This window comes from Tenrec ecaudatus, chromosome 16, assembly GCF_050624435.1.
Source record: "Tenrec ecaudatus isolate mTenEca1 chromosome 16, mTenEca1.hap1, whole genome shotgun sequence".
Taxonomy (NCBI): domain Eukaryota; kingdom Metazoa; phylum Chordata; class Mammalia; order Afrosoricida; family Tenrecidae; genus Tenrec; species Tenrec ecaudatus.
The window spans coordinates 30399633-30414613 of NC_134545.1; the positions used below are offsets into that span (position 1 = coordinate 30399633).

General features: G+C 55.7%; 1 protein-coding gene across 2 annotated transcripts in view; it reads left to right on the forward strand.

Annotated features, from left to right (window-relative positions):
- Positions 1-7734, forward strand: part of TXNRD2 (thioredoxin reductase 2) — an 80343-nt gene extending 72609 nt beyond the window's left edge. For both annotated transcript variants that reach the window (XM_075534950.1, XM_075534951.1), the window contains 5 exons: positions 560-652; positions 2516-2587; positions 2725-2822; positions 6342-6566; positions 7429-7734. In XM_075534950.1, the coding sequence (XP_075391065.1) occupies positions 560-652; positions 2516-2587; positions 2725-2822; positions 6342-6465 (387 nt within the window). In that variant the 3' untranslated portion in view covers positions 6466-6566; positions 7429-7734. The remainder of the gene's footprint in view (positions 1-559; positions 653-2515; positions 2588-2724; positions 2823-6341; positions 6567-7428) is intronic.
- Positions 7735-14981: the final 7247 nt, after the last annotated feature.

The window sequence follows — 14981 nt, forward strand, 5'->3', positions numbered from 1 at the left end:
ATCCATGGGAAAATCCCATTAGTCCTAAATTCTCTTTTTGAAGCATCTGTGTATGTATATATGTGTGCACCTGTACACACAAGTAAACATGTCCATATGTAAGTAAACATGTACACATGTATGAGGGGGCTTCACAAGGGAAGGAATGAAGGATAACTAAGTTTTCCACAGATTTTTTGAAGCCTTCACATAATATGTGTACATGTATACCTTGTATGTGTTTGTAGGTGGGCATACATGTACAGATACATGGGCAGGCTGCACATGTACATGTGCTGGCTTGTGTGAACCTATGTGTGGCCATGCATGTACACACCTTTGCATGTGTGTGTGCACATGTACACTTTGTGTGTATATGCAGGTGTATGAATGTACACAAGTACATGTGCCATAGAACATGTACACATGCATGTGAACATGCTGACATGTGTGTCTGGGTCCTTCAGGCTGCTAGCTCATAACGTTGGGGTCCTGGGCTGCCGCCATTGCTCTTTATATCTGGGGGGAGGGTCTCCTGACTTGGGGGCCTGAGTGGTGTGCTCACAGACTGGCTCTCCAGGTGCCCACAACAGTCTTCACCCCGCTGGAGTATGGCTGCGTGGGGCTGTCCGAAGAGGAGGCCATCACTCGCCATGGGCAGGAGCACGTGGAGGTGAGCCTGAGCCCGGGGCACTGCATTAAGCCCCACCGAGGGCGCCTACAGGATGGAGGCCTGCTGGGTGGGTCTTGGGGTCCCAGCTTCCCACAGGGGCAGCCTCAGGTTTGTCTGCTGTGAGCCTTGGCAGGGCAGTGTCCTTGAGCCTTGTGGAGAGGACATTGGCTAGGTGTGGCAGACCCGGAGTCCTGGAGCAGGAACCTTGGAGAGAAAAATGCAAGACAGTCACTTATTCTTGGCTTCTGGCAGCCTGTGGGGTGGCACTGAGACTTGGGGATGAGGCAGGGGCCCAGGCTGCCCTGTTCCATACCCAAGGAGGGACTAGGAAGAGGGCTCACCCTACCCCCTCCCCTCCAGCAGCCCCTGCAGCATCCTGCCACACTGCATGTGTCCAGCACTGTTGGGGTACCCTGCTGTGGGGTCACCAGCGCCCTCTGTTGGGTGTACAGGGCAGTGACTCACATGCAGGCCTGACTTGTCACTGACGATGTGGGGACAGGGCTGCTGTGTGGCTCCGTCCCTCATCGGGGCCTCTGCCTTCTTGCTTCTAGGAAGCCTGCCCTTCACCCTGCTCCTCCTGGCTGCACCTCACTTCTTTGGGCTGCACCCCATTTCCAAACTCAAATCCCTAGGGAGGTTGTCCAGTCCCCTCCTGCCCTCGCCTGAGCTATTGGGGTCAGGCCCAGCCTAGCCCTGTCCTAGGGGATACCTCCACCTTTCTGCTGCCCTTTGGCATGTCCCCGAACTCCTGACCCCAAGTCCTCACCCACAATCTTGCCAGTCCTTACAGGGCCCAGGAGTCAGACTGAACCAGGAGAAGAGGGTTTTTCTGGACAAAGCTGTTCCGTGGGGCTGTCCCAGCAAATGGGCCAAGTTTCGCAGTGGCTGGTGAGACACCAGGGGGCCTTGTGCCACACTGTGCCCCCTGCCTTGTGCCACACTGTGGCTGCTGGCAGTCTCTACTCAGTCTCCACTTCCACTGCAGCTCGTAGGCACATCACAGAAACCAGGGCCCGTGCTGCCAACTTGGTGGGAGTGGGGGGACCTGGTGCCACTTGGGAGTGAGCCACTGAGACCCAAGGTCTGCCCCTTCCTCACGTGCCCTCCCCCAGCTTCTCCATCAGCGGACACGGCTGACAGGGCTGGCCTCCCTCCCGGCGCTGTGTTTGCTGTTTTTGTTTGATTCATCACAAGGACACTGGGACATGTGTTCGGGGCATTTTATAATGTTGTTTTATGTTTTATCACGTTGAATGGCCAAATACCCTCTGTTTGTTTTCCTTGCGCTCAGTGTTTGAGTTAGCACAATATTCTCTGCAGTTCAATTAATTAATGATGCCTGGGCTGCACATGTGAGGGCCCCGGCTCATTTATTACCCCGTCGCAGCCCCCAAAGCTGCTGTCGAGCCCTGGACGAGTGCTGAAAGTTTGTGTCCGATAGCTCCGGTGTGGGCCGGCCTCCCTCCCTCCCTGCAAGCTCAAATCAGGACTGGGGGCCCAAGGGAGGCTTCGCGGCTGCCTGCCAGCTCATGCCTGCCCTCCCACAGGATACTGCCGGGCTCAGCCGCCCAAAGTCACCCTATGGGTGTCTGGCTGCCACTCTGAGATTTGGGCAGGTGGGTGGAAGCTGGCAAAGGGCTCCCGGCCTTCAAGCCTATGCCACCGAGACTGACCCAGGGCGGGTTTTGTCGCACAGACATCTGGCAGGGGACGTGCCACTCTTTGTCACTCAGCAGCCTCCACACTCACCCCAACCACAACCTGTAGGCCCAGCCTCTCTTTCCCCTCCATCCACCCGCCGGGAGAGCGACGGTGGGTGGGAAGCCCGACACCCACCTGCCGACGCATCTTGTTCTCCAGGTTTATCACTCGCATTACAAGCCGCTGGAGTTCACGGTCCCCGAGCGAGAGGCGGCCCAGTGTTACATAAAGGTGGGTGTCCCCATGGGTGGAGTGGTGTGGCTGCCCCCGTTCCCCAGCTAGGGTGGGCAGGGCCCTCTGCATCACACCGGGGTAGGGCCGCCGTGTTTCTGCTGGGACGGGGCCTGAGGCAACCTTGTGGCTCTCAGATGGTGTGTCTTCGGGAGCCCCCACAACAGTTGCTTGGCCTGCATTTCCTCGGACCCAGTGCTGGTGAAGTCACTCAAGGATTTGCCCTGGGGATCAAGTAAGTCCTGAGGAACGCCTTCTGTTTCTGGCCTGTGGAGGCTGAGGGGCCCTGAGAAACCTTGCAGGGGGACAGGGGCTCCCCGAGCCTCCTCACCGGTGGTGTTTTGGACATGGGCATGGGCTACCCCATGCAATGGGGCACCTCCGTGTTTTCTGTCCCTCTGGGACATTGGCAGCAGAGGCTCTCTCAGACCTGTGCTCGGACACAGCACGTTCTGTCAGCCCAGAGACAGGCTTCTTCTCCAGCCAGATGCCATGGAGCCATGGGTGTCCATCTGAGGCTGACGGTCGGGGGCTGAGGAGAGAGGGCTCAGGCCAACGTTGCCCATCAGGGCCTCCATGCTGGGGTCACCAAGAGCCTCCTTGGCACAGCCCAAGAGACTGGGCTCCAGGCCCTTGCCATGGGAGTGGTAAGCGAGGCCCAGAGTCCGCTTGGGATGCCTAGAAGGTGGCAGGGTGTCTGCAATGCTGATTGGTTTCTGGAGCCTGTTGGGATGTGTGTTTGTGGAACCGGACACAAAGGAGCCCTGATGGTGCTATAGGCTAAGTGTTAGGTTGTTAACCGCAAGGTTGGCGGTTCAAACCCACTAGCTGCTCTCGAGAGAAAGACGAGGCCATTTACTTGTGTAAAAGACAGATAACCTTGGGAAGCATATGTAGGGTCAGTGGTGTTGGGTTGGGTTTGGACAGGATGTAGAAGCCACCTCTGGGGTGGGAGTTTTGTTGGAGTGGTGAGGGGGCCATCAGAGGGTAGGGGGGCTTTGGCAGATAGCTGGATCCAGCCAGGTGCTACGTGGAGATGCAGGCGTGAGAAAGTGGCTGCCATGTTGTGGAGAGTGTGCAGGCTGCTTGGGCCCAGGGTTCCTGAGTGAGTGGGTATGGCTAAGGGCCAGCTTTGGGCAGGTGGAAGTGGGGGTTTTGTGGTCAGGGAAGGCCTGGAAATGGGCTGGGGGGTACCAGGAGCAGCAGACATGCCACCCCAAGAGGCTGCCAGAGAGGCTCCTTCCCTCAGGGTACCCACCATGCAGGTAGCCTTGGGGGCAACTCGACTTGTGGCACAGTCTGGCCACTTTCTGGGCTATTGTGCCCAGCCCTCCCTACTCCAGGGCCACAGAAGAGAGCAAGGAACAGGAGCATGAGGAGACAGGGCCTTAGCTGGGCTCCCTTCTCAGTGTGGGTCTGAAATCCCAGTGGATTTTCTCACCAGTGTCCTCTGGGCCAAAGCCATCATTTGGAAGTGGCCCCGCAAGGATGGCCCCAGGCCGATGTGGGTGTGTGTGTGAGCTCTGTCCATAGTCCTGCCCGGAGCCTGCGAAAAGGACTTGGGAATCTGGTCTGGGAATAAGGAGATTGATTCAACATTGTCAAGCTTTTTAATTCTCACCAACTGAATTGGTTTCCAGGTGTTGCCGTTACATTTTAAAATTCTGAATGAGGTCCAATAGTTTTCTACTACTGATTCTTATTTCCTTTTTCTGTGAATTGCCCATCCATGTCCTCAGTTTTTGTATGAGGTTGGTCACCTTATTGTTGTTGTTGTCAGAGATTTATAAGAGCTCTTTGCCCTTCATTGTTGCATTAGAAAATGAGGCGGTCGTATTTGAAAGGGCCTGGTTATGCTGTGGATTGCTAACCGTAAGGTCAGCTGCTCTTTGGGAGAAAGATGAGGCTGTCTGCTTCTGGAAAGATTGGCTGTCTTGGAAACTGGGGGGCGGTGCTTGTCTGTCCTGTAGGGTCCATGAGGAGCACAGACTTGATGACAGTGGGTGCTCCTTAAATTAAAACGGTAGCTCACAGGGCGACGGTGCCCGGCCTGCCCCCAGGCCATCTATCCATACCCAACATGCAGATGTTGTTGCTAGCAGATACTCTTCAGGAAAAAACAAACGGCAAAACAGAAACAGAACCTGGTCATGCTGAATCAACTCTGACCCAAAGCAACCTCACAGTAGGGTCAGCTCCTTTCTAGGGCTTCCGAGGCTGTCAATCTTGACGGGAGCAGACAGCCTCACCCATCTAGCCTGGTGCACCAGGTAGGTTTAAACAGCTGATGTTTTCATTAGAAATTCGATGCTCGGCTACCGTACCAGCAGGCCTGCAGTCTCTGGACAGGCGCTTTAGAAGGTGGCAGCCTCTTAGAAGAAGCTTTGGTGGCATTGTCTGTTCAGTGTTGGGTTGCTGACCGAAAGGCCAGTGGTGAAACCCACCCGCTGCTCTGAGCGAGGAAGAAGAGGCTGCCTGCTCTGGTAAAGACTTTCAGCCGTGAAAGCACTAGACAGGGTCTCAGTGGGTAGGAATTGACTCAGGGGCAGTGGGTTTTAGGTTCCAAACAGATTGGTTGATGTATTTTTGTTAGCTTTTCTTTTTCTAATGCAATAGCAGCCAAGTACTGGTTGCTTTAATATGCAAAGAGCACTTATAAATCAACAACAGCCATAATAGGATGGTCCCTTGTAGAAAAAGTGAGAGCCTAGAGAGGCCAAAAGAAAGAAATCGGAGGAAGCTGTTCTGTCTCATTCAGAATTTTACAACGGAGTGGAAACACCGAGAAACCCGTTTGCTTGGTGCAAGCGTAAAGGTCTGACGACGTCGAAACCACCACCAACCCCAACCCCAACCCCAACCCCACTGCCATCGAGGGGATTCCAACTCATACTGGCTCTAAAGTTTCTGAGACTGTCTTTATGGGGCGGACAGCCTCATCTCTCGCAGAGCAAATCGTGGGTTTGCGCCTTCTCAGTTAACGACCCAGTGCTTAGCCACCAGGACCCCTGACAGCGATCAGGGGTGACAGTTCCCCACCAGGGAACCCCGAGGGCTGGAAGACACTGTCAGGAAAAGAGGAGCGAATTGGAACGGCCCTCCTTTGGCCACATTGAAAATGCGGGCACGCTCGTTCACACCTGGGACTTGTCCACCCCTCCCCCCTGACCTCAGCACGCGGCTGCACTGGCGTTGGTCTCAGCCTGTCTTTAATGACCAAGAATGGACCTGCCGTCATTGGAGCTCTCTTGGGGCCCGGGTGCCACCAGCCAGGGCACCCACGTGCTGTAGCCCCTGAGGAGGTAAAGAGCAGGTGGGTGGTTGTTGTGGGTTTCCACCAGCAGGTGCAGGCATCTGGAGAACCCACAAACAGAAGGTCCAGGGCAGGTGAACTGGGGTGCCTGATGGGGGTCTGTTCACAGGGGCCAAGGAGGCTGGACCAGGGACCCTGAGGGATGGGGGGGGGGTTCAGTTCACAGAGGAGGCCAGGCCAGGCAGCTGGGCCTGGAGGCTGCTCTGTACAGCCTACCCATGCTCCTTTGTGGGTGGGACAGGGCGACGATTTCTTAGAGGGAGCTGGGTCAGCCGGACAGATGCGACAGGTGTTCCTGGGGGCTGGTTGGAACATGGGGCAGGTGGGGTGTGGGCAGTGGGGAGACCTAGTGATACCACGGCACCATAGATGTCACCTCCGGAGACGTGGGAGGTGCAGGCGCCATCCTTGGGCCCACTCCGCCCCTACATCTCGGTCCAGGTGCGGGGCGTCATATGAGCAGATGATGCGGACCGTGGGTATCCACCCGACCTGTGCTGAAGAGGTGTCCAAGCTGCACATCTCCAAGCGCTCAGGCCAGGATCCCACTGTGACTGGTTGCTGAGGGTAAGCCGCCATCCCTGCAGGGCCGGGCACAGCGCACATCACCACACCACAGCACATGCTACAGCCGTCATCACTGCCGCCTCAGAGTCCCGGATCCAGGTAAATGTGTGTGGAAGTCTCCGTGTCTGAGAGGGGAGTGCACAGGCCACCGCTGAGCCCCGGGCCCAGCCCGCAGAGGCTGAGGAGCAAGGTTGAGCCTTGTCCTGTGGTGCTGGGGCGAGGCCCTCTGGTCAGGCTCAGGGTGGCGAGCATTGAGGGCTGCAGGTGGGCTGTGCCTCACAGCTGGCCCTGCCTGGGCGCAGAGCAGAACTAGGCTCCTGTTTCTTTCCTGCCCAGAAGGTGGAGACGCCGGCTCACACACGTGCTGGCTTGGTCACACATCTGGTTCTGCTACAGCTTTTCACAAGCTGAGTGGTGGCTGGGAGGCCCAGGGAGGGGGTTTGTTCCCATCAAACCCTTTCCTGAGGAGGACAGCGTGACAAGCGCCTCCCTCTGTGTCCTCTTGGAATGGTCCCCTCTTTGGGGTCTGGCAGCCAGGGCTCTCAGCCCCTCCCTGGGCACCCCCTGCTCCCACCACCATCACATACAGAACTGGTTGAGCAGAGGGGCCCGGGTGGGTCCTGGGGGGCCTGTCCCACCCCCGCCCTGGGAGCGAGGCTGCCTAGGACACAGGGAAACAAAGGGGCATGCCGAGGAAGCTCTTATCTGCACAATCCAGCCTGGCAGAGCTGTTTTGTTAAGAGCCCTGGGGGGGAAAAGCTTGCTATAAATTTTTATCATTTCAAAATATTTTTATAGCAGTGCCCAGTGACGCATCTACCTGCCCAAGGGCCAGAGGCAAGGGAGGAAGGGTGGGGTGCCTGCCCCATGGCCCGGGGCAAGACATTGGTAATGGGAGGGCTTTGGGGGAGGGAGGCGACGGGTGTGGCCACCAGGCTCTGAGCCCACTGTGCACCTGCAGATTGGCAGCGGGACCTGCCCTGACCTGGTGTCCATGCCGAAAGGAAGGCCAAGCCTGGGCCAGCGTGGTGTTTCGGCCTTGTCTACGCAGCCTGCCCAAGTGCTCTGCAGAGATGGCTCAAGCGGGGCTCTCTGCCCTCTACCGACTCCCTGGCCCTCTCCTGATTGGGGCCCTCCAGCAACCCCTTGCCCCCACCTCAGCGTCAGATGATGAAGACGTGTGCAGAAACCCAGCCCGTGGGCTGCCCACGTCTGAGCCCCCTGACGTTTGTGGAGTACAAATAAAGAGGGTTCGCCCTGCCCCCCATGTGTGTACACCTTGCCTGTGCTGTCCCAGATGGAATAGGTGGGGGGGCCTGGGTCAGTGGGTCCCCAGCACCCTCCTGCCTTCTGTCCTTCTGGTCCCAGGACCTTCTGTCCAGGCCACCCTGGGCTCTCTGTTCATCTCCAGTCCAGAGGGGTAGCCGACCATGGGCTTGGCGGCACTTGGGGCTTCTCTGGACACCTCCCTGTGGCCTCAAGTAAGCCTGCGCTCAAACTAATCCCCACAGGGAGGCTCCACGTCAGGGGGTGGAGCCGGCAGTCAGTCACCTGCAGGCGCCCTGACAGGCCCGCATTGTGCCGGGCTTTGCAGCAGCTAATCGCATGTCTTCCTTAAGAAAACAGCACTGGGGCGGCTGCCCCAGGAGCCCAGGATGGGACCCTGCTTGTCAGGGAACAAAGGCACGGCTCTCTACCTTAATGGGGCGAGCAAAGCCCGGCGAGGGCGGGGGCAAAGCCGGTGCAGAGTCTCTGACTCCCACTGAGGTACCTCAACAAGTGCAGCCCGCCCTGCCAAGGCACCGGGAAGGCCTGGCTGCCCGCCCTGCAGCAGGCCCCCGGGGAGCAGCCCTTGCCCAGGCCACGGGGAGGAGCTTGAAAGCGGCTCTTTAGGGTTCCTAAAATGTTGTGCAAGGACTGTCCAGGCAGGACAGGTCCTGTGGTAAGGCCTCCCTGCCAATCCTGCTGGCCCTCCTACTGAGCCGATTCAGCTTGCAGCCGCCCTCGGGGACACAGTCCAGCTGCTCCACAGGGTTTGCAAGGCTGCCAGTCTTTAAAGAGGGGACAACCTTGACCTTCACCCTCAGGGCCGCAGGTCGGTCTGAATAGCCAAGAGCAGCCAAACGCTTAACCCAGGACACCACCAGCACTCCTATAGCTTGACATACAGGCCAAAAATCGGAGGGTGGGGGAGGGGTAGTGCCGCATCCATGGGAAAAATAATCACCAATGAGGAGGCGCGGGTGGGGGTGGGGGCAGAGTTGCCGTCCCTACGCTAGACCTCGGTCCTAGGGTAGCTCCAGCATCCCTAGTTGGGGGTGGGTTCCTGCTCTCACCTTCGTCCCTGCAACTCAACCCCTCTGGCCAGTCGGGTCCCTTCCCTGCCCCTGTCCCCACAGAGTGTCCACTGCACTCGGGACCCCTCAGTACTGGACTGCCTGCACCTCCAGCCTTGCTCGGCCCTTGTCAACTGCATGGAAGCAGACAGCCTCGCCTTGCTCCCGCCCTCGGCGCGGCTGGGGGACTCAACTGCTGACCTTCCTTTTAGCAGCCTACTGTTTAACTCACGGTGCTTCCAGTACCCCTCCAACGGCTCACGGTGCTGCCCATTGTCCCCATGCGTGGCTTGCTCTGTAGGTCCCCTTTCTCTCGTAATGGGGCCCATACCGCACCTTTGTAGTGGGGTTCAGGAGGGGACAAGAGGCCCATGGGCTTCCCGCTGGTCACTACCAAACTCTGTGGGGCCCACAGACACCACACACCCGCCACAGCCAGCCTCAGGTGCTCACTGGTGGCCCCAGGGCCTGTGCAGGATGTCCCCTGCTCCCACTTGCCACCAGGCAGCCCTGAGGGTCCACTCCTGTCCTGTGGATGGTGAGCAGGTGAGAGGCTGCAGGGAGGAGCCCAGCCTACCCAGTGTACTGCCTGGGCTGCTCTTGGGGCCAGATTTTGTTAGTTCTGACTGATTGGACCAGTCCCAGGGGCCCCCACAGACACGGACACCCCACAGGCTCCTGTACCTGGTGTTATCCTGAGGCCCTGGGACTTTTGCCTGCAGACAGCCACGGGGATGGGTGAGAAGCGGGGGCTCGGCAAAGAGGCAGCTTCCCAGTCACCCATTGCAGCCTTGCAGCCCTTGGCCCAAGTGCCCGACACATGCAGCAAGTTGATTCGGAGCATCTGGGAAGGCTGGGGGGATGGGCCTGGGGCGAAGTAGGTGGGTGTTGCTGAAATCCTGAATGGGTATGAGGTTGGTGGGGGCAGGACCTATAGGCCATGTCCTCCCTAGTCTGTTTTTACGGAGCAATGAAAATATGGTTTTAATTTCTTGGACTGTTCAGCACAATTTCCCCAGTGGTGTTTTCCTGCCACACTGTTGCAGCTTCTGGTTGTACAATGGTGTGGAGAGCCTGGGAAGGGAGAAGGGCAGGAGAGGGGAGGAGTCACTGGGACCCAGTCCCTCCCTCCCTCAGCCTCAAGCTTGGGCAGGGCGGCCCTCCTGTCTGCTGCCACTTGGCCATCCTCTCCCCGCCTTTTATGGGGAGGCCTCACTGTCTCCCATGGCCCGGAAGGTGAGGTCACAAGAACCCAAGGGGGTCGCCGTGGGCATGACAAAGTCCCTTGGGGAGGAGGCCTACAGCCAGGTCACAACACTCAAAAGAGAAGCTCAGGCTGCAGCCCCAACCAAGCCCACTCAAGGACCCCGTTGCCCTGCATGGGGGTGCCCTGACCTGGTGCAGCACGAAGCGGAGGCGGCCACCGCCCCATGGGAGAAAGATGGAGCTGCCCGCTCCTATGAAGATTCACAGTCTTAGAAACCATGTAGACCCAGCTCACTGCCGCCAGGTCAGTTCTGACTCGCAGCAACCTTGTAGGACAGAGTGGCACTGCGCCTGAGGGCTTCCAGGCTGTCATTCATTTTTCCTTTTCAAAATCATTTTATTGGGAGCGAATACAGATAGAATATCATTCCATAATTCAGTCACATCAAGCAGTATTGTACAACTGCTACCACAATTAGTTTCAAAGCATTCTTTTCTTTTTTTGTTTTTCTTAGCAAAAAGAAGACTTTAATGGTAACCTGGGAAACAACAGGCTAAGGTAGACAGGTTTGTTGTTTTTTTTTTTTTGTTTAATCACATTATTGGGGGATCATACAATTCTTTTTTTTTAAACATTTTATTAGGGGCTCATCCAACTCTTATCACAACCCACACATATACATACATCAATTGTATAAAGCACATCCGTACATTCTTTGCCCTAATCATTCTCAAAGCATTTGCTCTCCACTTAAGCCCTTGGCATCAGGTCCTCTTTTTTTTCCCCCCTTCCCTCCCCGCTCCCCCCATTCTTTTCTTTCTTGAACTCCTCCTTGATATCCATTCCCTTCTAACCCCCCACCCCCCACCAAAGGCTGTACTTCTTTGTGGGGAGAGAGCCTCATCTTTCTCCTGCAGGGCGGCTGGGGGGTGTCCATTTCTGACCTTGAAGTGAGCAGCCCAATGCATAACCCACTGTGACATCAGAACGCCCATGGAAACCCTGTGTCGGGTCTGTCTGAAGCAGAACTGTATACTTCCCTGCACACTGCTGGGATGCGGAGGATTTAGGGTGTTGGCATTTTCCACACACACTGTCCTGAGGCCTGTCCCCTGTGCTGTAGCTGAGGGAGGTGGGGGGCACTGTGGGCCCATTTTCCAGACTTTGCTTCTTGCTTCGAGTGAGCATGGTTGAAAGGTGACAGGCCCATTCCCAGCAGGCTCACTGGCCCGCCCTCACTTCTCTCCACGTCCTCATGCATGCCAGGTGGCCCCTTCTGCCACCCCTTACTGGCAGCCCAGCTCCCAGCAAGCTCTTGGGTTTCTGGCCCTGCCACCTGCTTATCCCACTGCCTTGTACATCCTGGGCTCAAGCCAAACACCTGTGACCCAGAGTAGCAAGGCGGCCACCAGCATTGGCCCTTCTGGGCCCAGTAAAGCACCCTAGGCCGGAGCCCACCTAATCCCAGCCCCACTGCGGTTTATGGGGCTCAAGTTTCCCTAATCCAGAAATCCAAGTCGGGGTCCAAAGCCTTCCCAGCACGGTCTGAGTGGCCAGTCAGGGGCTCCATCCTGAGCAGGCTGCAGACAACTGCCCGTCCTCATGGACACCCGGGACAGGCAGTGGGTTGGCACCCAAGAGTGAAAATCCAGCCCTGGGGAGTCTGGGGGAGCTTAGAAAACAGCCGGGCCTTCTAGCTGCTGGCTTGGCCCGCTTGCCCTCCCCCTGGCAGGAAATTCAAAGTCAGTGGTGGTGGCGGCCACAAACTCCAGCCTCTAGAATTTCATGGAGCAAGAAGCGGTCTCCTAGTTCCATGAAGTTGAGCTTTTTAAAATAAATACATAAAACTGAGATCGTTTAGGCTTATAACTGATGATCAGATAACACCAAATGCTTGGGAATAAAGGGGAGCCCTTACCTCATGACGTAGCCCCTGCAGGGGAGGGTGTCAAAAGCCAGCTGGCCCAGTGCCCGGTCCTCACCAGTGGCCACGGGTCCACCGGGACCCGAGAATAGGGGCAGAGGGGATACCATGCACCAGCCCCCTTCTTAGAGGGAAGGAGCCGCTCCCTGTAGGGTAGTGGTTCCCGTCGAGCAGTAGTTTGGAGCTCCGCTGCTGCGCAGCAGAAAGATGACGCTTTCTGCCCCCCTCACTGAGGACAGGCCTGGAAGTGCACAGGAGCAGGTCGACCCGTCCCAGAGGGTTGCTGAGTGGGAATCGACCCCGTGGCCGTGAGTTTATTGTGGTCTGGGGAGTTTAGTTAGACACGCAGGCCACACTGAGCAGAGGTGGAACAGACATTCCTGGTGTCTCCAGCCTATTGGAAGAATTTTCACCGGCACAAATGTCCCCGAGGTTGACATGATTAAGCCCTGAGCCACAAGGAGTCTGAAAATGAGGCAGACAAGTCTGTGAGGAGAGGCAATGTTTTTTCCTCAGGTGCCCATCTATTGAGAGAGAAGACGGATGCTGGACCCCAAGGACAACCCTTCAGAGTGTGGTGGTCCAGCCACGGCCCAGGGTTGCCAGCGCTGCCCACCCTTCTAGTCTAAGCACCAGCGGACAGGGTCTGTGGAGGCAAGGCCTCTACCAGGCTTCAATAGTTCATTGTTCTGCCGGTAGTTGCTGAGAGGATGGGGCGGGAGATTTTAATAATCCAATCCCACCAAGCAGCCAGTGGTGTGGGTTTCCATAGCTCAGGGACTATTTTCTTCTCAAAATCCTTGGGAGGGGAGATGGTGGATAAATGGACTGTGTTGTTCCTGTCATATGTTCTCTGCATTCTCGTACAAGGTGTGATACCCGCCAGTCCCATGGGTGCCCAGGCCCGTCATGGCGGGAAACTGCACCAGGAGGCTGACATGCTGAATCAATCCTCTCTTCAATGGCTTGAACAAGCTCCTGACTCCCAGCCCCCACCTCTGGGGGCCACTCCAGCGGCCACTACTCAGTAAGACGGAGGACTGCACCTTCTTTTATTGCCTTGCGTTCTCTGGCAGCGTGTACTCGGCCGGCCTTGTCTGACCTTTAGGTCTTTGCCTGGACTGCCCTGCCAGCTGTGCCGGCCGACTTTTCCCCACTGCTGCCTGTGAGGGCTGGCCCCGCTTCCAGGAAGACTTCCCTGACTGGCACGGTGAGGTGGCTGCTCAACTCAAGGTCCCCAGGGAATGCTGTTTCTCCATTACTGGGCCTCTTTCTTCCCTCGGGCCTTCGTCCCTGGCAGGGCACTGCCACATCGTAGCTGCTGCCAGCACGGATGGTGAATGTTGGCTTTATGGCTTGTCTCCTTTCCTTTGAAATGTGCGTTTATTAAATTGTGGCTGGGGTGGCGGTTTCAGAACAGATCATCAGTCCTCTACTGACCAATCATTGGTTGCCATGGCCATGCCTGTTACTTACCCACCTCCTCCTTCACTCCTAACCTTTCTGAACTTGTCCATCCGTCCATGCTGCCCCTTGGGATCTTAGATGTTTAATGAATCTAAGGGTGCACCTCCCTAACCCTAGCCCTTACACACCTGTCTGCTATTGGACTGAAAACTACGCTGAGGGGCGAGTTCACCACGTTTCTTATTTTTAAGGGCCCACGGTGCCTGCTCTGCAAGATGTGAAGGCGCGTGTGCCTCACCCACGTCCACGAGAGGGAAGGATGCAGCTTAGAAAGTGACCCAACCCTGCACCTGATGACTTCCTTCAGCTTACTTTCTTCTGGGCTCTCCTGTGCTAGGGCCACAGGCCTAAGCGGGTGAGCAGGCTGCCAATTCAACTTTAGGCATTTCATGATGCCACAACCACACGTAGAAACGGAGGTACACAGGTTCTGGCCTGGGAGATGACTGCTGACTTTTCCACAGGCAACAAGGATAAACGCTATTAAATATCAAACAATGACTGTTTGGAGGTACTGGAAAGCAACCCAGCAAAGTAGATGAACACGAGGGGAAGATTGCTGGGAGGAATCCATGTTTGCACTGCTCTTTCCCCACCCCTGCCGCTCCTTTCTAGGACACAGTGTGGACAACTAGGATGTGAGCAGAAAGCCGTTGTGTTCTTGGTTTGCAGTGGTGCCACACAGTAAAGTTTGGATCAAAATACCAGGTGACCACACAGGGGTAACCGCCCAAACATTTTCCCCTAAAGTCCCTGAAAATCCTCCCCTGGTTCCTAAAATGCACATGTATGAGCAAAACTCAAGGGAATCCAAGAGGAAGATGACACCTGGGAGGCTGGAATACTTGAAGTTAGAGGGGGTTGTGTGAGCACTTGTGCTTGCTGTTGAAAGGCCTGGCCTTAGGAGAAAGGACTATGTGTTCCAGGACTGAAGGCTTGACCTTAAGACTAAGGACAAAACTGAAACAGAATTACCCTAATAAACATCACACCAAGTCTCCAGAAGCTCAAAATAGACTGCCAACAGTTTAACTCCCTCCTAAAACAACAATCAAGACTCTCCAGAAAGAGATAATAGAAACCAGAGCTTCTACAAAGTATCATTCATGATGCTCAAAATGCAATAAAAAAAATAACAGCTCACAAGATATGCAACAATGGGAAAACGCAACTCCAACATGAAGATGAGAAAAGGTGGTCAATTGAAACTTAACATGATCCAGATGTTGGAGTAAAGTTTAAAAGTAGCTATTGTATGTTCAAGGACTCAATTAAAAAGATGGTCCTAATGAATGAACAGAAGGCATTTCATCAGAGAAGTGAAAAAAAAAACACCAAAATGAAACAGAAAACGATTAAAGAACCAAATGGAGATTCTATAACTGAAAAGTACAATAACTAATGCAAATTTTACTAGGTAAACTTAAGAATAAATTGGAGATGGCAAATGAAAGGGTCAATGAACTTGAAGACAGACTAAAACCCAAAATTCTCTAGCCAATATAATTGAGAGAAATAAGATTAGGAGATGAAAGAGTGACCCAGAGGCCTTCCTGCCACACTCCCTGCCACTGAGTCGA